General features: G+C 37.2%; 1 protein-coding gene across 2 annotated transcripts; it reads left to right on the top strand.

Moving 5' to 3' along the window:
* Positions 1-27,175, top strand: LOC117425530 (uncharacterized). 2 transcript variants are annotated; one of them, XM_058993709.1, is made up of 6 exons: positions 1-202; positions 498-1,638; positions 11,190-11,366; positions 19,658-19,885; positions 23,963-24,176; positions 26,767-27,175. In XM_058993709.1, the coding sequence occupies exons 2-6, from the start codon at positions 1,153-1,155 to the stop codon at positions 26,943-26,945; spliced, it is 1,284 nt and encodes a 427-aa protein (XP_058849692.1). In that variant the 5' UTR covers positions 1-202; positions 498-1,152; the 3' UTR covers positions 26,946-27,175. The 2 variants fall into 2 exon arrangements, with proteins under 2 accessions (XP_058849692.1, XP_033898397.2); XM_034042506.3 differs by lacking the exon at positions 1-202 and having other exon boundaries at positions 433-1,638.

Raw genomic sequence — 27,175 nt, 5'->3', positions numbered from 1 at the left:
CGCTATGCTTCAGTGCGAGAGGACCCGGGTTCACGCCCGTCCTCCGCCTGTGTGTGGATTGCCTCACCCTGTGTGATGCGCCTGCCTGCGGGAACCGAGATCGTTACATAGGCATTCCTGCGTCTTCCCTCCTACAGCATTCAGAGACACTTCATTATCTCGCCAATTAATCAATAAGTTCATAAAATTCTTAAATTAATCAGTAAGTGTAGGCAGTTCTTAAACGATGCACTTGTTAATTTTCCTTGTCACACATTTCACCAATACAGCGTGTTAATTATAACAATTGCGCTATTAACGTGTATGAAATAACTAAATGTAATGCATTATGAAAGATCTGCTGCCACGAATTAATTACTAAAATATGCATTTTAAATGTTTTACCATTTATTTGGTAGTCACCAGAATGCATATTTTGCTTAGGGAGAGTGTAATTACCTTAGTGTATGTTTAGTTGAGGTCAGCTGAGATGAATCTGGGATTCTGTTTTTATTTAGGGTGGACTAACATCGCAGTCGACTGGCGTCACCTAATCAATGAAGAAGTCGGTTTTCTGGAGAACTGTGCGAGGAGGAGTGGGATCACATGGGACTCACAGAGCAGGCGAATACACATTCTGGAGGACGCTAAGAAAAAAGATCCCGCAAGTATTGCATGCAAGACATGAATATATTATTGGCCACACTGCAAAGGCTGACTGATTTAAACAACCCTGGCAGTTGCAAGGCGTGGGTGTGTGCAATATAAGGAGCAAGAGGAAAAAGATTAAACATAGTATGTTACACCGGTAATAACACTTCGGTCATGAAATGTTTCTGATATGTAGCAAATATTCGCTTCTTGTTTAATTAAATCGTCTGCTTTGAAGTCTGCAAGTCTGTGGAAACCTGCTATTCTAAAAAAATGTAACAAATGTAGCGGCGTAGAGCAAAACCTGTGGTTAGTTTCCTTGCTGCATATTCAGAATGTGCTGCATGTGGATACCACTGTAGGATTCGTCTCCAGTGAAACGTCAGCGGCTGTTATGTTATTCATGGTTAAACTATCTTTAAGTAACTATGGGGCTCTTATCACATCGGTCCAACAGCAGAATATAACCGTGTTTCTTGTGAAGGCAACTTAAAAACAGTTCGAAAAATACATAGCTGTTTTATGTACGGAGGAAACATGGGAAACACAGAAGAGCGGCTGAACAGCAGTATGGACGAAGAGAAGTACAGGACACTGGCGTACGACACGGCGTTAAGTACTTTACTTGCAGTTGTGGTATACGTGGTGGTGAAAGTGAGTTTGGATGGAATTAGGCAGTGGAGGGCACGAATCTCGGTTCTGGTCGTGGGTTCTGGTCCGGTAGGGCTGACTGCTGCCTTAGTCGCTGTCCGCTCTGGGAAGGTGCTGAAACTGACTGTACTGGACGAACGCTATCGGACTGCTCTGCTGTGCAGACCCCAACAAATCGCTTTGGACCCCCGGAGCGTGAAGTTTCTACTCCACCTGGGTGTTGATTTTGACAACATGGAAGGCTGCTGGCACAATGACCACTTCTTCACCAAGATCGGGGTGTTTCAAGAATATCTTTTGAGCATTTTGGAGCACAAAAAACAGAAGGTCGATATCAAGATTAACCTGGGCACAAAGGTGAGGACAGAGTTATATTTATGTGTAGTTGTAAAGAGACGTGACTTTATATCTGTGTATATCTTATCCACTTATTGATGATTCAGTGCAATAAAAATAATTAATCATTAGCCGTGGGAACTATTGTCGTGGTGTCATAAAAAGCACATTGTTGCTTAGTTTGGGTAAAACGTGTTTGTGCTTTTTACGTATCAAGCTGTACAACGATCGGCGGCTGCTACTGCTGCTGCTGCTGTTGTGAGAACGTGTGCTTGCTCTTTATTTGAATTCAATGCTTACAAACAAGCACGCACACTTGATTATACACATATATCAATGCACGGTATAACAGGACTCGTAGCCATAAGCAAACAGCTCCATTTGCCATTGCATTTACTATCGCCTTTTTTACCCGCATCATCTTTCACTTTTAAAGTTCACTAGACGCCTCTGCATTAATATGCCAGTTCCCATAGCCCCGGCAACTCTATCACAATGACACCGATACGAGTTACAAATAGAACAGCAACAGAAACGTGTCAGTTAATCAATAATGGGGGTAACAGTCAATCATTGTATTTTTCAACCTTGAATCTCATGCCGCTTAGTGTGGGATAGTTAAACATGTGGGGCATGTTGAATACCATTTTAAAAGAATGGATCTGCCACAGGCAAATCAGCTTTATCTCGAGGTGTAACTGTATGTTTACATTGAAAGTACCACATACTGTATGTTGAAGGTAATTGAATATATTTTAAATACATATAGCATATTCTCATCGGTGTATTTGTATTTAGATTATTTTATTTTCTGGAGACAAACATGGGAGGGTATTTATGTGTATTTTATATTAACTCCTCTACTGTCTCGATTCATCACGTGGTGCTGTTTAATTTGAAGTGCTTGGCATAACCATACAATACGGGCTGCGCCATTTGTTTTCCCTTTACCTGACAGATCATTTGCTTTCTAAATATTTTGGTTATCTGAATAGATAAGTTGTTTTTAAAATATATTCAAATGACATCAATCAGAAAGCGTTCTCATATGAGTAGTAGGGAATGATGAACTAATCTATCTATCTATCTATCTATCTATCTATCTGTCTATCTGTCTATCTATCTCTATCTATATATCTATCTGTCTATCTATCTCTATCTATATATCTATCTAATACTATATGGAAGAACAAGGAACCTGCTTTTCCAAAGATAGAAAAAGTATGTAATATATACTGTACCACAACATTTCCCATTGATCGTGTACTCCTTAACCAATAACACTGGTGTTTTGCAATTTAAATCTGCCCAAAAAACATTACACATACAAAAGTGGCCAAGTTAGCATAAAGGGTACAGCCATATAAAGTGTCTACAAAGTTACATGCACAAAAAGGGTCAGCCCTGTAAAGGTGTAATGTACAAGTGGCTAAGTTGAAGAAGATGGATATCATGTATTTATTTATTTATTTATTTATTTATTTTCTTAAAAATTTAGTCGTTGCCAATTAGTTTTTATTATTTTCTCCCCAATTTGAAATGCCCAATTATTTTTTAGGCTCAGCTCACCGCTACCACCTCTGCGCTGACTCGGGAGGGGTGAAGATGAACACACGCTGTCCTCCGAAGCGTGTGCCATCAGCCGCCCACTTCTTTACACTCTGCAGACTCACCATGCAGCCGCCTCAGAGCTACAGCGTTGGAGGACAACGCAGCTCTGGGCAGCTTACAGGCAAGCCCACAGGCGCCCGGCCAGAATACAGGGATCGCTGGTGCACGGTGAGCCGAGGACACCCTGGCAGACCTAACCCTCCCTCCCCCCGGACGACGCTCGGCCAATTGAGCGCCGCCCCCTGGAGCTCCCGTCCACGGTCGACTGTGGAATAGCCTGGACTCGAACCGGCGACGTCCAGGCTATAGAGCGCATCCTGCACTCTAGCGAGTGCTTTTTACTTTTTTCGCCACTCGGGAGCCCCTTCATTTATTTTTTAAACTATTATTTATATACTACTACTAATAATCAATAAAACAAGTGGATTTCCATGTATCCAGGTGTGTCAGAGACCTCACCACAGTGCTTTAGAGAGCTAGGCCATACTATCTTCTCAGAGTTCTGCTTAATTTATATATCCAAAATGTATCCAAATTTAATGGCCAAAACGTTTAGTACATGCAGGTTTCATGTTCTGCTGGAGCAGGGGTGGCCAAAGTTGATCTTTCCAGTCCTAGTGTTTGTTCCAACCCTGTTTGAAATTGTTTAATTGAACCAATTAAACCTCCATCCAGAGTCTGTATTGGTTCATTATCTCACCTGATAAACCTGGAGTAGAATGGCCCCCCAGGACTGTGATTGGACACCCTCGTGCTAGAGTGTTTAGAGCTGTCCAAAAAAAAAAAATGTAGCTGAAACAACTGCTAGAGCTGTGGCAATATCCTAGATTTCCCATCAAGTTTGGTCCTGCACATGTCACAGTAATTTACCTCTTTCCTTTACTCTAACTTGGCTAGAGTGACTGGTGACTCCCAACATTTACACTTTTGTATTTTGTGTGAATACAGAGCACTATAGCAATATTCATTTTTTTTATGACATCAGCACAACTAGATGTACATTATAGTTGGGCATTGTGCAAACCACATTCCTTTTAAATAGAGTGTAGCCGCATACAAATAGTTTCGTTGCTACCTGAAATGACAGCAGTCACAAGTGCATTTTATAAATCTGTTTCCATTTACTTGTTTGTATTTCCCTAGCACAACCCACTAATTGGCAGATCATTGCATAGTCATCAATTCAAACATCCCTTTGCTTTCTAGAGGCACTGGTCTAGAATCGTTCATAGCAGTGTTTTTTTTTTAAAGAAAATGCGCAATAAAGTTAACATACCAGAAAGAATCTGACATTTTAATTTAACATATTAAGTAGTTCTAATTAGAAAATGCAGCCATGGTTGAAGCAATATGCATAAAAACCAAACACAACTGACCCAGTTAGAATGAGTGCAATGGCAAAGGCATGTTGCTAGCTGATGCCTTGAGATCTTCCCCTCATAAACACACCTAAATCCTGACCTGAATTATAATTCACTTGCAGTAAAATAGAAAACAAAACTAGTACCCCATGAAATTAGCTATTAAAGAAAGGGGGAAAACACTCTTCTGTACAGTGTAATGTGTGTTATTGTTTTGATAGTTGTTTATAAATTCTGCTCTATGAATAAATACGAGCATTGCCGCCCAATACATTTCAAGCTGTGTTTATCTGAATATTCTAATGTTTGTCCCAGCACTACGTAATGCTGTGGCTTTGTAATTCCACTTGTTACTTGAGAAGATTTTAACCAAGGCCTCCAAAGATGAACTGTAGGACAGCCTAATGAATTGTCCCTCAGTGTGCTCATTTGTAACACCTATTCCTTTCTGTCTGGATATTCAAGTAAGTGAATCCATGTAGTTACAAAATCAGGCTTAATTAATGCCTGTTGCAATTTGCAATGAATTTAATAACGGTTGTTTTTTTGGTATCCCTCATTACGCTTGGTGCTATTCAGGGAGCACTTTTTTAATATTGCAAAGTAATTTTTACTTTGCATTTAAATTGCCACATAGATGAGAAAAAGACCAATAATATATTTTCTCCAACCCTGTTTGATAAACAGCAGGTATTTGAAGGACAAAGGAAAAGAAAAAAACACAGGCAACTACAGGTAGAAAATTTATTTTAGTCTTTTAAATATATAATTAGAAAAACACTATGGGCAATAATACAAAGCCAGCATGCAGTCATTGACTACAATGTATACAATGGTTGGGTAGTTGTATGCATCTTGTATGTATTGCAAAATCTAATTCAAGATGTTTATGGTATGAAATAGGTTTAAAAAAGTTATTTATTTGAGAACGTTTGCCTTGTGGAATTGTTTTTTACCACGCTTGACAGTTTTATCATGCTTTTACTAGGCTATGCTTTACTGCTCTTCAAAAATTTACACAGTAGACTAATCCTAGCAAACCCATTTCTAACTTTAAAATGTAAAATTTCAAGTTTGTTGAGCGACAGCTTGACTCGGCTTTCAAATATATACTAGATGTCAACATGTCAAATGCCTCGCATTACCCAGTCACTCTATCCTCTTTCCAGAATTACTTCTGAAGCAAGGCCAAAGCAAAGTTCTGCTATTGCAGCTAGAGCCAATCTGAGTTTCATGCATGCCTGCCAAAGAACAGAACAACAATGAAGCTTTAAGCTTAGATACTGAACAGGCACTGTAGAGTCAGGGAAAGATCATTTATTACTCATTTTGTGATACAGCATACTTTTAAAGGCAAAATGTAATGAGCTGCCCTCTTTACCTTACTATAACAACCACTTCTGTAAAAACAAAATCATGCCTTGAAATCTGCTGTAAATTGTATATTTCAACCACTGCTGTTACTTCTTGTCTGTGTCTCAGACAGTTTTCTTGGTATGTGTGAGGCTACTCTGCTGTGTGTTATGTTCATTGTAATTATCAGTATCAGGCTGATGGTGAAAACTTTGAACACAAAATGTCTCTTGACATTAGTTTGATATTGTGATTACTGTGCACATAATGGAATTGTCTAGCTGTAATGCTGATTTATAGTTTGTTATTTCATATCTGTATATTCTGGTTCAAATATACATTATTATATTTCCATAACCATTTTCACTAGAAAGAGCCTTATGAAAGTGCTGATGAATAAAGAACCTGTGGGTGTTATATTCCACAATATAAAAAACAATAATACACTATAAACCAGTATTGTTCCTTTCTTCTACATACACATTGGCTACAAGTTTCTTTAGCAGCGTCTATAATGAATGATTAAAAGCTGTGACAAGATTGCAGAATTAAAAGGAGGAAGAGGGTTTGAGTTTATTGATGAACTATGCCAAAAAGATACATTCATTGAAAAGTGCATATCACAATGAATAAATACTGCATTATAAACTTTGGGAGTAAAACATGTGAAACATTATCAGAAGTACAAATGGACAGCATATTTATTATAGTGTTTGGAATCTTCCTGAATGTGGATACATTAGTACGCATACAGCTTCCTAGTGTATATTTCCAACAAAAGCTTGCATTTCTACTTTATCACTCTAAAGAGTTATCATTCTGTATGCAAAGTGTTTTCAAACAGCCATCGTTTAAAACCACAAATAGGAAATAGTGACAGCAGGCAAGATTAGGGTTAGAAATCTAGTTACTTGATCTCTACAGAGACTGAAAGCATGAGTGGGAGGCTTGCTCCTTCATATACTGCATTTCGCTACATTTAGCTGTTTTTTGGCATGCTGAATAGCTGTCTGATTTACACTGGCAGAGAGCTCTGCCAACTGGTTTATTTAAAACTTCAACCTTTCTCAAGGGATTTATCACACTCCAGCATCTTCTGATGTTTATATCTAATCCATATTTTTGAAGCATTTACTAAAGTCTTTAATGAACAAAAAATATAAATAGGAATAGGTAAAAGCAATCGCATATTAACTGCTATCTTCTCAGTAGTGAATAATCAGGATTTGTTTTCTTAACCCTACGAGTCTCCGAATTGTTCCTGAACTACAGAAATTCAAAGGAAACCAAGGATTAATTGAAGTGCAGTGAATATACTTGAGATGAAGAGCATGACTTGTGTGTGTGTTTTTTTTAAGTTATTGGTTTTAAGGAGAAATCGGGTACTTCAATACTTAATCAAATGTGACATGGTCAGCTAGGAGATATAACAATGCAGTCAGAGAACAGATGGCATACCATGGTAGATAAACTTGTTCACCTTTATGAATGGACGGCCGTTGTATCAGCGAAGTCGGGGACAGACAGCATTAAAAAAAAAAACCAAAAAAAACAAATCGCTGTCAATAGGGCCAAACCATAAATAAACCAAGCTCTGTATTTATTATTCACCAACACTCATAAATACATGGAATAATATTTGATCTTAAACTTTTGTTGCCTTGAATTATTAGGTATACAGTTCCTTGACAGTGTCTATGAAAGTCTGGTGTTCAGTTGCAAATGAAGCAGACTGATTGATGCTGACTGTCTTGAATGATCAGTGTGAACTGCCAAGGCAAAATGTGTTTTGAACATTTGAAGCTCTTATACATTAATAGGTATGGAAGAAAAATGTCTGGAAAGGAAATATCAATCGGCACTGAAGCACATCTTGACAGAGTAGAAAGACCTGCTGATTGCAGACGCATTGTTATTTAAAACAGTGCAGTAGCAGTTTGTGTAAAACATTTGGCTTTTTTGTTTAAAACACATTATTGATGAAAATGTCTTTAATCATCATTCTAAATTTGAAAAGAGCTACATTTCAATAATAATAAAAAATAAAAGTCCTGTTTCACAGATCTCAGACTACCGCACCCAAGACTAGTGCTAATTGTGATCTGTGAAACCAACCTAAAAATCAATTAAAACTACAATAAACCTCTCCGGGGTGTAATCACACGCCTCAGAGTTATCTCTGCTGCTGCCCCCCTCTGGTATTCGGAATGAAATGACAGACGTAATATTCCCTGGTCACATTCAAGGTTCAAAATCTGGCACAAATCCATACATTGATATTTCCATGACCCCCTCTGTAATGCGAAATGCTGTAAGATATATTAGAAAATACATCCTCTGCTTTTAGACTCGCTGTGAATTCTGCTAATCTTGTATTCTAGATTCGATGACCCAGCAGATTGAAGCCAGGCTCCATCAATATTGGCTAAATTACTGTTCCATAACATTACAGCAGTGTGTGAAAAGTACTAGTGGTCTAAACACTTTTACTTTCTAGTTTTGACGTATTTGATTGTTTACATTGTGTAAAAGAAACCCATTAAAGCTACATAGTTTACTTTAATTCCTAAAAAGAAAAAAACAAAACAACTTTTGATCAATATATGAATCCTGGTTGGCTTTTCCCAATGGTCACTATACTTGCAAGTTATGTTTAATAACAGATTTATGATGTGGACGTTAGGAGAGACCGTAAAATGACAAAACCCCTTGTCATAGGCACTGAAAATACAAATGCAAGTTTCAAGAATTTCAGTATTGGCAGTAATCAAGAAAAATAAATATACAGTAAAGGTTGACACACAGCAGATACAATGCGATTTTTTCATTGAGCGACAAGATACTTTCGCAGCGACATGACCATACACACCAGAAGCGACACAGATTCGATGCGACTGGTTTGATTTATACAACTATTAAAAATGGCTATTGGCAAAAATATGACCAACATTGGTACATATTCGACAATATGATGTGGAAATTATGAGTGTCTTCTCTGATGGTATTTCAACATATATGGCAATAAATCATACACACCAGGCTTATCCAGTTCCTTCAAAATGGACTCCCAGATATTGTCTTTCAAATCTGTATCTATGTAATTGCGATGACCTTTGTCATGAAGTTCTGGGTATTTTTCCACAGCAAGATTATTGTTTCCGCCGTCATTTTAGATACTGCTTCACCCTGCTAGACCACGTGCATTAAAGCTGTTATCTGATTGGTCAATTCTATAGTTGTCGTGTGACAAATCGCAAAAAATAGGATTCAATCCTATTTATTTAGTGTCACCCTGGTGTCGCTCATGCATCACCTGTTGTGTCGCCTGTGGTGTGAAAGATACTTATCAAAAGTATAGGTTCTATTCATTTTGTCTCACCGCTGCACATTTTCGCTTGTCGTATATAAAACTACGGACATTGAAAGTGTTTGAATACTTTATAGTGTCACTCTAACACCCCCTACAGCAACATAGACACGCTGTCTGTGAACGAACTTCTGACAAGATTCCATTTGGTTTAAAAAAAAAAAAAAAAAAAAAAAAGAACTGCAAACTTTGAACTAAAAAACCTTAGCAGATCAGCCCCTATGTTTTTCTGGTTTGTTGAGCTAAAGACCTTCAGGGTGTTTCCAGATAGGCTTGTGTCTTGTTTTATCATCCTGTGTTTCCAGTTCCAAACCCATTCAAATGCTCACAAAGTAACCTTTGTTATGTTTTTCAATAAAAGTATATTGTATTGTGGATGGTTTTGTTTTGCTATAATACAATCCTAAAGTCATCCATGTACAAAAGGCTGTTTATTATCTGGAAAAAGACAATATTGTGGTGGTTTAAAAAAAAAAAATCTATCTATCTATCTATCTATATATATATATATATATATATATATATATATATATATATATATATATATATAATATATATATATATATACACACACACACACACATATATATATATATAGATATAATCGATAGTCAATCAATAGATCTTCCTCCAGCTACTTTAATTAGCAAAGTATTTTTTTTCTATGAAATATGTTTTGCCAGATATAATCTGCCATTTTAATTGCCTCCTGAGATATTCAAATGAATCCCTTTTACCTTGTTTATTTCCTCCTCTATTTCCCCCTGCATCATCTTGTTTCTAATTCTATACACTTCTCAAACCATTCTAATGCAAACCATCATTAATCTATACAAAATGAGGAGCCGTGGATGCAAGCAGGTTTGCAGGCTACTAGCATTTTATTGATGTTGCTTGGTTCTTGTCAGACAGCCATGTGAAAAATGGTTGGAAGTTAAGGGGCACTATTGGTTGACATTGAATTCAATGTAGAAATACAGCACCGCTTTCTGACACATGCAATTCCCTTGTATCGGGGAACTAAACAATAAAATATTCTGACAGAGGCAACGAGATAGCAAAAAATCTAATTCTCCCAAAACCCATATACATGTAGAGGAAACCTATTACTGAGGTACTTCTACAGTACCAATACTTTAGATGTCCCTTTGTATTAAATATTATGTGTTCCCACTGACAGGAGAACACCAACTAACACTGAGAGTGGACTGGATAAGGTGAAAATATACACAGTGGGGAAAAAACTTTCTAAATACAAAATGACCTTTTTTATATGCCCTGCAGGGTTTGATTAAAGCTTAATGAAGTCAGCATGCTTCTTAAATAGCAGATTAAGTAAGAAAAGGTTATGTGTGTATCCTACATTAGCAATTATTTGTGTGATTATAATATTCAAGATGAAAGTCAAATCTATAGAATTAGACCTTCCCATTTTAAAATATATGTACAGTAGTTGTTTTTTTTATTTATTAAAATCCTTCACCAAGCATAGCCGTTGAGAAAAAAAAGAAAGATTTCCTGCAAGCAGCCAAGAAAGGAGGTAAGACAGACTGAAATGATTGAGATTGTGTTTCTAGGACAACCACCATGAGTATTAAAGGGAACTATCAGGTTATTGTTGTACCTACTTAATTTGACGAGCTTAAGATGGCTTCCATGATTAAAATGGTGTCTTTCAATATGGTGAGGAGTTTTTCCACAGCATTAAAAGGGATAAGCGACCACTGTAGTATATTGTTAGTACAGCCTTGGTTGCCATCCCTGAGATACATTTTATATAGTATGATGTGCTTGGAAAAAGCAACTTGCAAGTGACATTTTCTATGTGCTGTGCAAGTGTGTATAAACTGACTGTGGTATACCTCTGTGTCTTTGTGCAGTTCACTGAAGATTATCTAAAGAAGATCCCAGCGCAGGACTGGCCCCGGATTATCGTTGTGGCAGATGGATCTTGCGGAGAATCCTGCTCTGTTCTCGGGATCAGCTCAGACTACATTGTAGAATCATGTAATGCCTACGGAGCCAATGCAGCCATAGAGAGACTTGACCAGAGACAGGTAAAAACATTTAGCATTTACTGTAGAGTAGATATTTAGAATACCTTATTTTTAAAGGTTCAAGTAAGATGTTGGTAAAATATTATAAATCTCCTAATCATAGCCAAAAATACAGTTCAAAATACCCTTGGTCATTTCAACTGGATTGTTGATTGTGTGACAGTATTTTCTATGTCTTCTACCCTAAAAGTAGCTTTCAATATAACAAGTTATTACATTATGTTTATTGAGATGTGTTTTGTAGGGATGTAGTGTGAATACAGTATAACTGCAAACAAAAATAACCATTATTTATTATACAGTGCACATTAAGGTACAATAGAAACACTCTACAGTCTAGATTGTCCCTTTTAACTGAACAGTGCAACCCTTAGAGACATGCAGCCAAACTGATATGAACTGTATTAGAAATACAGAACTGTATTAGAAATTGGCCTATATGTTTTGAAACCCATTCTGTGGGACCATATTCGAACTGCTAGCCTTCCAGGCATGACTTCTTATTGTGATTAAGAAAGAAGGACTGTATTTAATATTTCACCTGTATGTTTAGTCTACGTGATGCATGTACATGATTCTCTGTTTCCTATTGCGAAAGTTTGACAACTGTGTTGTAACGCTGTGATTATGCCATCAAGATGGTGTCCAGGATGTTCTTTGTTAATTCTGACATGTTAATCTGCAGCATATTTACAAAGATTGGAAACTGCATCTCTGCCAGGGGAAAGTGCTTTTATTTCTGGGTCATAGGTCATACTGCATCCTCCAGCATGTCCTGTTGATTGAAATATGGGTTGTTTTTATAGACGGTAATGCAGGTATTGGCATGTAGGATCCATTGATTAATGTCAGTAAAACATTCATTTTTGGTAACAGTTTTATGGAATAAATACTGGGGGGGGGAATGCAGGGTCTGACAACAAATTAGAAACAGCTGTGACTTTTTGTGCATCCTTTTGTGTAAATGGGCTGTCAGTTTGTTATGCAAATGCCCTACCTAATAAAAGTACACTAATCTGAGTTTACACATCCACCAAATACTGTATTCAAAATACATGCGACATATCAGAATGTCTAATAATAGCGCAGGAGCAAGTATACTGTACATGGGCCGTCTCTTTACCTCTCCAATGAACAGCAATCGCAGACACCAAGTGGGAAGATAAAGCAAATGGCCAGTATCCTCTGTAACCTATTCCTTAAATATAGAGAAACTGTTATATTCCGTTGTCATCTTAAGTACCATCCTGACCGCACATGGTGGTCCTATACCCGATTCGATGGTGTTATACAAAGGGCTTGCAATTGTTTTGTAGTTCTAATAAGTGATCAACTAGTGCAGAGCACTTGCACTGTGGCAGTAGAAAACTCTTTTAGTTTGACAATGCTCAGTTTCCCTTAGCACAACATATGGTGAATATCATATGGAGCTGGGTTTCAGGTTTGTGCCATATCTTGCTCAACTGAAGGATTTTTTTTTTTAATTTGTCTGGCTCCTTGAATGGGGTACAGTGGGGGATGTCAATTTAGAGCTAATGAGATGGAACAGACTGTCAGGAGAGCACAGTAACATATGCCCAAATATTTCCATTGGAACACAGATGTTAGTGGAGACAAAGAATGAGGCACCTACAAATAATGAATATGAAACCTTGCTTAAATCAGTAAGACAGACAATGGGAGACATATTTTGAAGCAAGCGCAATTTTTTTTTTACTCTTGGATTCCTGCATTTTGATGCTGAAATGTTGATGAAAAATAGTCTGAATATTCCCTCAACAATTCTCCCAGAATTGAGCTTCTTCTTAAAGTGTTTCCATTAATCTTGCACCTCCTGCTCTTCCATTCACTATATAGGTCTCAAATGTTCAATTTTGAAAGAAAGACGTATTATAGCAAACATGTATTTTCAATGCAAAACATGACGACTGCATGCCTGCCTTTCATATATCACTTCATGTCACTAGGCTGCCAAGCATGTAATTAGGGAAGCAGTCGGTTGGGTTATGACAGGAAAGAAGGCATTGTAGGGGTGGGGGATAAATCACTCTCCAGTCGAAATCACCAAGACCATGCCAAACCACCTGAATGAATGTAGTATCCCTTATAAAAGGTTACTATAGTAAAAGCATAGCAAATAGTAATAAAGCAAAGTGAAAGGATTGTAAAGCTCAGAGAGGTGTGGTAAAGCAAATTAAAAAAAAAAAGGCAAACCAGGGTAAACTGTTAAGTGCATAGTACAGTCAAGGGAAAGGCATGGAAGAATTGCAAAAAATACCATGGTAAACTTTTAGAAGGGACAGTAAGATGTCATTTTTTCAAAGCTAACAATGTAAAATCTCCTGTAACAAGCATGTGAGGGATATCCACAGGTTCCAGGAAAGGTCCTGCTGCTTTCTGCTTAAATGCAATTATGAACAAAGCTAGTCATCTTGCAGGGATTTCATCTACCAGGTAAAAGAAGCCCTGCTGGCTTATTGTAGCTCGGGCTCAAAAGAGATTGCACAGAGAACCTCTCTTCAAAGGGGAGCTGCATTAATTTCAACGAGCTGCTGAAATATTTGCAAAGCAAGTATTGTTTGGTGCTTTGTAGAATATTGTCCACAGAAAGCATAGTAGTGGACATCCCTTAAAATAGATTTGTAATATGCTATATAATTAGAGCTTTGTTAAGATAAGCTTTTATGTTGAAACACACCCATACTCGTACGTACACTGTTATGCAAAGCATACAGAATCTCAGATTTTCATTATCAAATGTGCAATCACCCAAGCTTGTTTTTAGACAAACATCTGAACAAAACAAATTAACAAAAAGCTTTTGCTGAAATTGTATACTTTGTTATTAACAAGAGACAGGTGTATGAACAAATATACGTCTTATTATATTCTAAATAAGATAAGATGGTGAAATTTTAACCATGGCCGAATTAGGGCTGATATTTCTTTTAAGAACAATATTCAATCTGCTGTATCAAATATCTTCATAATAATGACTATACACTCTCTGTTTGCTCAGGATATTAATTCCATCTGTTCCATTTTGTGGCCTTATCTTTGCTTAAAACATGACCCCGGTATTCTCTCCATCTTTATTGCTGGCTGGTTTTCGGAGTGGCCTGTGTGACTATCACAATCCCTTAGGTACAGAAGGCAATTTGTCCAATGGTTGCATCATTTAAACTGTTAATACTAAAGTTAATGAATTTCTAAGGTGATTTAAAAAAATGTTTTTTGGATGCAAGAGATAATTATGTATTCGGGGACATTTTGAACAGAACAATAGTTGCTCTGTGATTTGCATTAGGTGTTTTATACTTTAATTTGCCAAATTAAACCACAGGAAACTGTCTTAATTTTGGACAAGAGAACACTCTTTTGTACTCAGTTGATTGGGCCTGGAGTTCGACAGCAGTGTAATGCATTCACTAAACAAAAAGGAGAACAAAAAAGAACAGAGACTGAATAGATGGGAAATGTTAAGTTTTACGCAATAAATACTGTTCATTATCTTCGAATGAACAGATTGATTTAAATGGGTTCATGTAATTAAAATGTACTGTTGTTTCTTGGCGTCCCGCTTTAAGTCATGGGTCACTTTTTTTGGTTTCTTATTCACAAATGGTAATTGTTATTAATTATTACTAAATATAAAAAACTGATAATAATAAAAACATCTCTAACAGAATATTATAATCCTTTTTTGAGAATAATAAAAAAATAACAGGAGATATTATTATGTTCTATTTTTAAATAGGATTTTAAGTGGGAAACGGTTATTCTACCTACTTTGACAGAGCACCTACTTCTGACAGAGCAGCTCCAATCCCAACACTGAATTCAAATGACAATTGGTAATGGGAGTTACAATGTGGCAGGGTAAGATCAAGGTAAAAAGGTCATTGAATAAAATAATATATATTTATGATATGATTTGATGGTACATGATATTGTAATGAAATGATTATTGATGGATGGATTTGATTTTCAAAAAAGGAATTGCTGGTGAGGCCGACTGAGTCTAAATTCTCTGTTTTCCTGATGAGCCCTTTTTTTTGTAAACCTACTGGAATCCTGATTAATGAGTCGATACCAGAGGCATTGGAAAGCACTGCACTGCTGATGAGCAGGGAACTTCAGCATGCAGCTGTGCACCTCTGAATCAAAAAAAGGCAGCAAAGTGCCTCCTTCTCTGCCGACAGAGCGCAATGCTAATCCATGTGGCGTCAACAGTGAAGCACTCAAAATCATTTCCGGATGCTGAAAGCATGCTGGGTTTAGAGTTTCTGATTTCAATTTTATGTTGACTACCCTGGGTTTATAAGCAGTTAAAATAAACCAGGTAAAAAGATTACAGGGTTTAAAAGAAGAGCCTATTGAATGTAGGCTTCAGTAAAATTGCATTTTGCTTTACAATACCACTGTTGTTTCTCTTGTAGTACAATAGCTGTCCGTACTCCCACTGACAAATTGCAATCTAATTGCAGGTAAAGTACACATGATTACTCCAATTAAAATACAAATACAATTCCAGTATCAAATGGAGAGGGTCACACAAAGGGATACTATATAATGAAACATGCGGAAATGCAATGTGTAATTATTTTGAATTTGCATTATGAAAAGGGGGTAGTATTAAAATAAGTACTTCCTTATTACTGATCTTTATGCCAGTGTATCGTCTCAGTCTTCCTGCTGTAGGTTGGAAAGCTTTTGAACAAGCCTCTCTGCATTCCCCAGGGAGCTTTAAACTGAGCTCTCAGGACCCGGACACAAGACAAGTAGGCATTGCTGTGAAGCCTACACCTCCTGTAATGGGAATTGTGACATAAACCTATTGCTTGTCATGAATGATATTGATCAAAGGACATGCCGGTGATATTTTCAAAAATCTGTTCTGAAAGAAAAACAGTGCTTGCTATAAAAAATAAAAGCAGTCGGAACTGTTCATGAATTATAAATGGGAAAACTACAGAAAGATTTACAAAAAATACTAATAATGCACCAGGACTCTATTTTAAATCGGTACCACCAGTAACAGAGAACACATAAATCCTGAAAAGCATTTATTTTCAATAGCTGGATGACTTGCTCCTCATACCATGTTTCATTTCTTGCTGCCAAAGCTGTTGGTGTCTAGAAGATACAGTAACTGGGCTCACCTAGTAAAGGCACTGCTGTATAAAATGCAGGGTGACAGATCAGGAGGTTTCGGGTTGAAATCTTGGTCATGCTGAGTTGGTTGGGGACCCACAGGGACTGCTGTCTAGAACTGAGCTCCCACAGACTATTGTGAAAAGTTTGCTGAGGTTGGCTTGCCTCACCACACCACAGCAACCCTATGGTTAGACACCAGACAAGTCTGGCTGCATTCAGTATGAACATGCTGCTAATAATGTAGCAGTATTACAGTATTATGATTACATTACAATACCATATAATCCCATGAACCTTCTGTAGCTTTTTTAGTGAAGTACTTACTTAAAACAATACATTTGCTTCATATCCATCTTCAACAAGGGAGTACTTTATTGTAATAATTTATGGGTTCTGTTGCTCCTTCCACCATACAATATTTTTTATTGTGTTTAGTGACATTAATAAGGGGGCAAAAAATCACTCCTTGTGGGGAAAAAAACAGCTTGTTTAAAGGATGCCAGTTATTAGCTTCAAAATGAAGACCAACCACAAAGCAGGCTAAACCCTTGCGATAGGCTTATTTGCATAGGATCTCATTAAACTTGCCTGATGTGTAACAATTGATATTAAAATGAAGCAGTTTTCTTCAAAAGTTGAGACAGCAGTGATTCAGAACCCTAGGGATGGCTTTGCCCGGTCATCTGGGTGCAAGAGAAAGATAAGCTGTCTTTTTGTGCTGGTAAGGAGTTTGTGCTGTCAGATCATGTTAGTGCCGTACTCAATATTTTCACACTGGTTCTATCTACAAGGGCCTAATTATGGATAGCCACGAGCTGTAATTGATTGGGTGTAAACTTCTGATCTGGGCAGTGTGAGCATGACGATGAGAAAAAAAGGATTTTAAAGCTACAGTGACCACACTGTTATCACATCAGTAATATTGGTATTTTATTTTTTCCTTGATCTCTAGTGCTGTAGATATAGATATGGGCATACATATATGCAATACTATATATTGGGTAGCTTTAGACTTGGTTTGTTTCAAGGTGCATATGTTTCTGAGTTCTGGATATCTTGTGCTTAGTGGGTCATGCATAGAGCTAACGTTAATGTTATTTTGTGTTACTGAACCTTGCTTGCATTTTATGGTGTAGGGTTTTGATTGAAATGAGCAGTTAGCAATGGTACTTAATGGGGTTTTAAACAACAGAACACATTCAATTTAGCTTTTAGCTTGGACAATGCATATTAGGAAAAAAAATAGGGCTGTAAAAAAATGATATATACAGTGCCTTGCGAAAGTATTCGGCCCCCTTGAACTTTGCGACCTTTTGCCACATTTCAGGCTTCAAACATAAAGATATGAAACTGTAATTTTTTGTGAAGAATCAACAACAAGTGGGACACAATCATGAAGTGGAACGAAATTTATTGGATATTTCAAACTTTTTTAAAAAATAAAAAACTGAAAAATTGGGCGTGCAAAATTATTCAGCCCCCTTAAGTTAATACTTTGTAGCGCCACCTTTTGCTGCGATTACAGCTGTAAGTCGCTTGGGGTATGTCTCTATCAGTTTTGCACATCGAGAGACTGAAATTTTTGCCCATTCCTCCTTGCAAAACAGCTCGAGCTCAGTGAGGTTGGATGGAGAGCATTTGTGAACAGCAGTTTTCAGTTCTTTCCACAGATTCTCGATTGGATTCAGGTCTGGACTTTGACTTGGCCATTCTAACACCTGGATATGTTTATTTGTGAACCATTCCATTGTAGATTTTGCTTTATGTTTTGGATCATTGTCTTGTTGGAAGACAAATCTCCGTCCCAGTCTCAGGTCTTTTGCAGACTCCATCAGGTTTTCTTCCAGAATGGTCCTGTATTTGGCTCCATCCATCTTCCCATCAATTTTAACCATCTTCCCTGTCCCTGCTGAAGAAAAGCAGGCCCAAACCATGATGCTGCCACCACCATGTTTGACAGTGGGGATGATGTGTTCAGGGTGATGAGCTGTGTTGCTTTTACGCCAAACATAACGTTTTGCATTGTTGCCAAAAAGTTCGATTTTGGTTTCATCTGACCAGAGCACCTTCTTCCGCATGTTTGGTGTGTCTCCCAGGTGGCTTGTGGCAAACTGTAAACGACACTTTTTATGGATATCTTTAAGAAATGGCTTTCTTCTTGCCACTCTGCCATAAAGGCCAGATTTGTGCAGTATACGACTGATTGTTGTCCTATGGACAGAGTCTCCCACCTCAGCTGTAGATCTCTGCAGTTCATCCAGAGTGATCATGGGCCTCTTGGCTGCATCTCTGATCAGTCTTCTCCTTGTATGAGCTGAAAGTTTAGAGGGACGGCCAGGTCTTGGTAGATTTGCAGTGGTCTGATACTCCTTCCATTTCAATATTATCGCTTGCACAGTGCTCCTTGGGATGTTTAAAGCTTGGGAAATCTTTTTGTATCCAAATCCGGCTTTAAACTTCTCCACAACAGTATCTCGGACCTGCCTGGTGTGTTCCTTGTTCTTCATGATGCTCTCTGCGCTTTAAACGGACCTCTGAGACTATCACAGTGCAGGTGCATTTATACGGAGACTTGATTACACACAGGTGGATTCTATTTATCATCATTAGTCATTTAGGTCAACATTGGATCATTCAGAGATCCTCACTGAACTTCTGGAGAGAGTTTGCTGCACTGAAAGTAAAGGGGCTGAATAATTTTGCACGCCCAATTTTTCAGTTTTTTATTTGTTAAAAAAGTTTGAAATATCCAATAAATTTCGTTCCACTTCATGATTGTGTCCCACTTGTTGTTGATTCTTCACAAAAAATTACAGTTTCATATCTTTATGTTTGAAGCCTGAAATGTGGCAAAAGGTCGCAAAGTTCAAGGGGGCCGAATACTTTCGCAAGGCACTGTATATATATATGTGTTTTTTTAAAATTTATTTTTATGTAAAACTACTTTTATCAATGATGTCTGAATGAAGAAAACAAACAAACAAAAGAAACTTTCTGTCAAATGCATTTACATTTCCTTAAGATGAAAGTTAATTAAATTGGGCTCAGTGTGCACACCTACATATTTAAATATCCCCACGTTTTACACAGAATAGGAATTTGAGGTTCTTCTCTCTGCTCTCTTTCTAATTCAGGTTCCCACCCCTGAGATACGGGCTCACAGTTTGTATTTTGATCTCTCTGCCTATGGGGTTGACCTGTTTGCTGGAGGGAAAGACTCGCAGAACTCGCAACAGGCACCGGTGAAGCCAGGATTCCATCTAAAAATCTATGGAACATTCCGCAATCGATACATGGCATTAGCTTGTCCCGCATCCGACTCCAGGGTGGTCCGCTTCCTACGTCACACTGCAAACTCATCGGTGAGTATGGTGTGAAAGCTGCAATGACTTCATATGAGAGACGGGGTAAACTGCTTACCCACTGTTTGCATTTTGTTTTTAATTTCTAATATACGGTAAGTCACTGTTTCTACACTGAAACCTTTTGTACACGGTTAAGGGCTAACAAATGTTTATATAGTTCTGTGAAATTGCGGAATCGCGTTGCACTGTAATGGGATGATGTATGGTTTGGTTTTAGTCGTGCCCATTAAAAAGAACCCAGAGGCTAGGAATGTCTTAATAGGACAAATGTTGACCAGAGAAAAATGAAGCAAAATATTGAAATCCAAAAGCGCAGACCGAGCTGGGATGTATCTAATTACAGAGCAGGGTAGCAATTCATTTTAAGTTCTAGTAATAATACTAATTACTTCTACATGTATACTAAACCCCAAACCTAAAATGAATTTATCATGAACAGAAACAAGGCTGATAATAGGAATTTATTAATAATTAATGGTTACAGTACTTCATTTGACTCTTGTGTATTAGTTCATTTCAAACTATAGAGTGGCACTTAATCTGTGTTTTACAGAGAAGGATAAGATATTTGAAGATTTACAGGCAAATTAATTGAAAAAATAAATAGGTCTCTTTCCATCTCATTCTTAACTGTAAAATGTAACTCATAACACCTACCGCAATTGTGATATATGTCACAGCACCCTGCCGCATCACAGCGGATGCCTTTATCCAAGGCGACTTACAGAGACTAGGGTGTGTGAACTATGCATCAGCTGCAGAGTCACTTACAATTACGTCTCACCCGAAAGACGGAGCACAAGGAGGTTAAGTGACTTGCTCAGGGTCACACAATGAGTCAGTGGCTGAGGTGGGGTTTGAACCAGGTTACAAGCCCTTTTCTTTAACCACTGGACCACACAGCCTCCCATTGGATATCCAAAGGTTCTGTCTTTCCCATGTGGTGCTGCTATTCTTATAACAAAAAAAGCAACCAAAATATTGATAAATTAGCCCCTGTAATGACAGCTATGCTATAATTACAATTGAATCCAAGCCATAGTCTGCATAATGTCAAATTTAGATTAAAGAAATGCTCATTTTAAGAGTTAATTTTTTACACTGGCTTGACCTGGCTTTTCAGTCATTATCTTGCATTCCTATTACTCATCTGCAGTTGTGGTGAAAGGTTAGAAGGATTAATGAAAATACTAATGAGACTCCGTCACAGGCTACACATACTCTAGATTCTAGGAAACATGTACGTGGTTACCTGGTTACTGCTGAACAACATGAATTGATCGCCCACTAAAAGCCTGAAATAGATTATTTGAATTGAAAGATGACGTGATCTATTATCACATTGAAAACAATTTGATCAAATTCATGCCACCTAGAACTGGTTGGAAGGGAGATATGGGTTCTCGGAAGAAAGATATGGATTCCCAGAAGGGAGAAATATAATTTCTCACCCACAGGCACTGCCTGCCCATCAGTGTCGTGCTGACTGCACTGGGCAAAACAAACATCATGCCCACTGTTACGAACCGTATGGATATCCAAAGCTCTGCAGATGGCCCCAAAAGCATTTAAAGAGGTTAGAACAGTTTCATGCATACAGAATGTATTGTAATCCTTCAAAACAAATGTCTAAAACTTTTTTTTGTGAATATGACCCATTTGTATAGTCAGGCTTTTAAAGTTATTTTTAACACCACCATTCTGTGTGTGTTTTTTTTTTTTTTTTTTAATAATAACCCTATAGTAAAAGCAAAGCAAAGTGTAATAAAGCACAGTGAAGGTATGGTAAAGCATAGGTAAGCATTGTAAAGCACAGAGAGGTATGGTAAAGCATTAGAAACATGGTAAACTATGGTAAATGCACAGTATAATCATGGGAAAAGCATGTGAAAATGCATAAATACCATGGTCAACTTTTATAAGAGAATAATGTAAGACCTGGATGACTTGCAATCTGTAGCCTAGTTTCTATAAACTGCAGGAGCATCCGACTTCATGTTTCCGAATGCACCTGCTCTGACATTAATCCCAGGAAACGGAAAAACACAGATAAGTGATTCTTAAATTAACATGGTGTCACATTTTCCACAATGACTTAAATTTAAACTCACTCGGTGGCTGTGTATAGCTAGAATGGAAACATAACAAGAATGGTTAGGGGCTATTGCATTGTCTATGCATCACACATCCACCCTCAACCCCAGAATTTGACCACAAGATAGATTGCTCGGTTAAAGAGATCTCATGTGCTGAAGGAGGCTTTTAGTCTATATTTAGGGTTTTTCTGGAGGAGTGCTGAAAATACAGTAATCTTGTTAGTCTGTCATCATGTGGCCTGTTTAAAAGATTCCAGTTTGATATAACCATTATTTCCCTGTATTATCTACTGTGTGACACATGTTAACAGAAATGTATTCCAACAAGTGTGGTGCAGCACCTGCATTTTTATTTCATTAAGCAACCCAAGTGAGTATATGCATCACTTATGTTTCTTTGACCGCTGCAAAATGAATGTATTATATCCCTGCAACTATACATGTATGTACTACTATTTGTTGCCATAATGCTATCACTGTAAATAACGTATAACACACTCGGGAGACTTTGTCCTTGACCTCTTACACAATAAGGCAGCCATCTTGGATGACCACAATTGCTTCAAAACAGCTGAATTGATTTTGTTTTTTAAATTTAATTTAGGGATGGAAGTAACAATCCACTTTGCAAAGTAGTTTCACTTCAATTTGTTAAAGGTAGAATTACCATAAGAGGTGTGACTTAATAAGCTCACTGTGAAGCCTACCATTGGCTCAAACCACTATTGCAATGGGAACCTCATTTCCTTATCCTCTGATTAGAATTTAGACCTGACCACTTTTCTCTTTCATTTCTATTTATAACATTTTGTTACTGTTTTTGCAGTATATTTAGTATTAGAAACTACAATATGAGAAAAAATGTTGCACATGTTTAAAGGCCAAAAGAGGACAATTCCGGCACTACTGACTGTTTTGAGTTAAAACATTTCATCTGGGGAAGAAAAAGAGATTGTGGATAGGTTTGGGTAATTTTCTAATGTTTGGGTATCAGATTAATGAACAAATATTCTTTCATTAGCCTATTCATTTTTGTTCTATATAGAAATATATCCACATATCCTGTCCACACGAGTTTAAACCACATTTTTCACAATCACGTTTTCAACATGTGACGATAGCACATTATTTACTGCAGGTAGTCTTCTAAATATGGTAACCGTTTTCCTTCACAATACACTTCTAACACCAGTTACTTCATGGGAAGCTGCAGAACTGTGTTAATGGCATGTAAGCTAGAATAATCAAAACCTTTGAGCACAATTCTGAATATCTTGGAGTCACAGTGGTTTGGGAGAGTTTCCCTTTAGCTTGCTTGTAATGAAACCTTAAAAGGCTGCCAGGCCAAGCGCTTTCTCCTCATTTGAACAATTAATTAAAGACTGCTAATTGCCAGTGTCCTCTTGTTTTTTTATTTTTTTGGAATCTTTTCTTCTCCCCAAAGGGCACATTATCTAAATGTTAATCGAATTAAGTTTCTGCCACCTGGTACCCAACTAGCAGAATCTAATACCATCATGCTGTAGTTGCAACACTTTTCTGCCACAGTTTCATTCAAGCCTAATGTGTTATGACACAGGTCGACCCCATAAAGCTGTAACCATTTTAGACATGGTTATATTAAATGTAAAAGTAGTTTTACCAAGTCTTCAGTATGGTGTTTTGCATCATGAGATGTAATACATATTATATTTAAATATGGTGTGCGCATAACAAAATGGAAGCAGGAAAAATAACCTTAAATTGAGAGAAAATTGCACAAGAGACCTACAAAAAATAATATTCATTTCTAGATATATGGTAGTTCCATTAAAGGGGAAACAAATTCTACATGAAACTCCATTTTTATGGCTGTCACTTGTAGGCAAAATTCCCATCTTGCAGTTCTTGTCCTTAAACAATTTTAGCACAGCAGTGAAATTCAATAAAGCAACACCTGCACGTTCACTGAGGATCTGTTGTTGTCTTTCTGTTTCAGATCATGAAGAACATATTCCACCAGTCTTTCAACGCATACAAGACAGACATTGAGGCCAGAGTGAACGACCTGACGCTGCATCACCTGCAGTGCAGCCGCAGGCTCTTTGAGATCATGCTGTCTCACAGGAGGATCAATGCAGCGTACATCGAGGGTGACAATGTTGCAGTTACAATCGAGGGAGAGGCAGTCAGGGTGTTGAATTTCGACACAGGTAAAGATACTTCATACCTTATCTTGTTTAGAGGAAGTAGCTTCAAATGCTTTAAAATGCTTTATTTTATTTTATTTTATTTTATTTTATTTTTTACATTTCCACTACGAGTTTGTTGTGTTTTGAAATTATTCTGAGTGGTTCTGGGTTCTGTTGCTCAGCGTTTCTCTCTGAACCTGCCTTTGAGCTTGTCTGGAGAATCCTAAGCGCCAGCACTGAGCAGCCTTCCTCATTCTGTTCTGCAGTCACTAATGAGTCTCCAGACATACCTTAAGTCTAGGTAAAAGGGAATTTAGAGAAATTTACTCAAAGCACAGTAAGGGCAACAGAGTAAAATACCATAAAGAGTAAGGAAAATGTAAAAAAGGGTATTAAAGGATTACAAGAAATGTATTCATTTACTGTACCTTATCCCATGTTGTATTTCAGCATGTATTTTTAAACATAATTCTAATTGTTTTTGAAAAAATATATATTCAAACATTACCAGATGGGGAATAAAACATGTCTTAATTTTCACTCGGGAATTCAACCAAAGCAAGGATTTATCTTCTAAATGTCATTGGCTGCCGGTTTTCTTTTCCCACAACAGCCATTCATTTCAATGAAAGCAACAGTATAACATCAGCTTATTTTTTTGTTTACTAAATGTGATACAAAAATAGTAATAATAAAACAAAGGCCCAAAAGAGTTACAGAAGAGTCTGTTTGGTTTTCAAGAAACATATTACTTAGTGGCTGCTGTATCCTGCATTACATTTAACATAATGCAGTTTTGATATTTTTATTCATACATCATAGGTCAAGCATGTTCAAGATTTGAAAAAGCCAGTAACTTGTGATTTGTGTAGTTTAGTATTGTTTTATAGACCTTGATTAGCCCAAATCTTCCATAATTATTGGATAAAGGCGTCTGCCAAATAAATAAATAAATAAATAAGTAAACATTTCAACACAGTAGAACTGAAATACTAAAATAAACTTAACATATGAAATAACATACATTTTGATTAGAAACATATTCATTCAAAATGCTTGTCATTTGAATTTATCTATCTTAGTATTTCTAAATTTAGCCTTAATCTTGTACAACTTAGTGGTAATTGGGATGAAGCAGATGTATAAGTTCTAATAAAGTCTGAATCATTTGCAAGCTTTTAAATATGCACCTGGCAATGCTCCATGTCCCCAAGGCATAATTAAAAATAGAACCGAAACTGGAATAAATGGGAGATTAGAAGTACAGAAAAGGAAAAGCGTAAACAAATTATTTCAACTCCAAAGACTGTGGCGAATAATGAGCAGGTGTAAAATTGCTGCCAGGTGTCTGCAGAAAGAATAGTATGAAATACCAAAAAAATGTAAACTTCCTCCTTGTGGGGGTGGGTGGGTAGTATATTAGAGAATATGAAGGATTCCTGGATATGACGCAAGCCCGGAATTACTTTCCTTTGAGGTGTCAGCATGTTGCTCAGTTTTCTCAGAAATGATGGCTGTTCACAAGCAATTTTTGTGCTCTTCTAATAAGAGCTGCGTTTGACACACAGTGATTATAGCAATTGCCCATTTAGTCACTAATCTAGAAATTTTTAATTTTCCTTTGTTGATTTGAAAACTATATACTGCCAGCATTTATATGTATTTGCTTCCTTATTTTACCTTTTTTTGATGTGAAGCTGTGGGGCTTTGGTATTTCAAAATTACAAATTGTAGGGGTTAAGAAAACCCTATTTCTGGTACAAATGTGTCATATTGTAAATTAACCATTAACCAACTGCACAAATAACACACACAATGCTTTGCAGTTTATGTAATAACATTAAGTCCAATGTAAGGGCAGCAGTGTGGAGTAGTGGTTAGGGCTCTGGACTCTTGACCGGAGAGTCGTGGGGACACTGCTGCTGTACCCTTGAGCAAGATACTTTACCTAGATTGCTCCAGTAAAAACCCAACTGTATAAATGGGTAACTGTATGTAAAAATAATGTGATATCTTGTAACAATTGTAAGTCGCCCTGGATAAGGGCGTCTGCTAAGAAATAAATAATAATAATTGTGCTGAGCTGCTGTAGAAGTAACGTAACAGTAATGTATTTTACAGTAGGTGTAGCCCATGAAGAAATGTTATCGTTTCTAAGCTTTCTTTTATTAATATACTGGCAAAACCTTTTTAAAACAACTGCAGAAAATTTGAAAATAGAGTGGATGTTTTGCGGTGTTCTGTTCTGTGACTAATCTGTGAAATCAAAGTCAATTTCATGAGACCCTACAGATAAAGCTTGCTATCACAAGGCAGTCATACACTGTATCAGCAACAATCTGATCTGTTGGTGATTTAACATTAAAAATAGTAATGTGACCGGGGGGGTGGGGATTGCGCAGGATATCCTAAGGATGAAAAATAAAATGCAAGCCACATCAACTGAATTTAAGAGCAACAGACACAGTGTTATTTACTTTTTAAATATGTTTAAATAATGTTGCTAATGAGGAAAGTAAACCTATTTTAAAGCCTGTATCTCTCCATTTATGATTACAATGTACAGTGACTACAGTAAGCTTTGAGTTAAGTTTTATTAATTTTCTTTCAGGCTGTGGTGTAAACTTGGGCTTGAGAGGACTTGAGTCCCTGGAGACATTTATTTACAGAACCGCCACTGCCTTGGACCAGAACGACGTGTTTGAGGCGCTTTCTGCAAAAATACAGCATTCCAAACAGGTGGCAGAAAACTTCAGACAGACTGGACTCGTCATAACAATGTTTGAATAACGAGGGAACGAGGAACCGCTTCACAAGGTTGCTGGGGAAGTTGTCTACTGAAGAAAGATCACTGAGTTACAGACACTAAAAGCACTGTGGCTGCAAGGGATCACTGTAATGTCAATTAAGGAAGAGCCCCTTTATATCAGTGTTTACAGAGGCAGGCTGTATTGTTCGAAGTACAGATATCATCACTTGTAGATGACTTGTTAATAAAACACATTTTATTCCTGTTAAAA

The sequence above is a fragment of the Acipenser ruthenus genome, chromosome 20 (genome assembly GCF_902713425.1).
Source record: "Acipenser ruthenus chromosome 20, fAciRut3.2 maternal haplotype, whole genome shotgun sequence".
Classification (NCBI taxonomy): Eukaryota; Metazoa; Chordata; class Actinopteri; order Acipenseriformes; family Acipenseridae; genus Acipenser; species Acipenser ruthenus.
The sequence above is the reverse complement of the archived record's forward strand: the minus strand, read 5'-3'. Positions and strand labels throughout refer to the sequence as shown.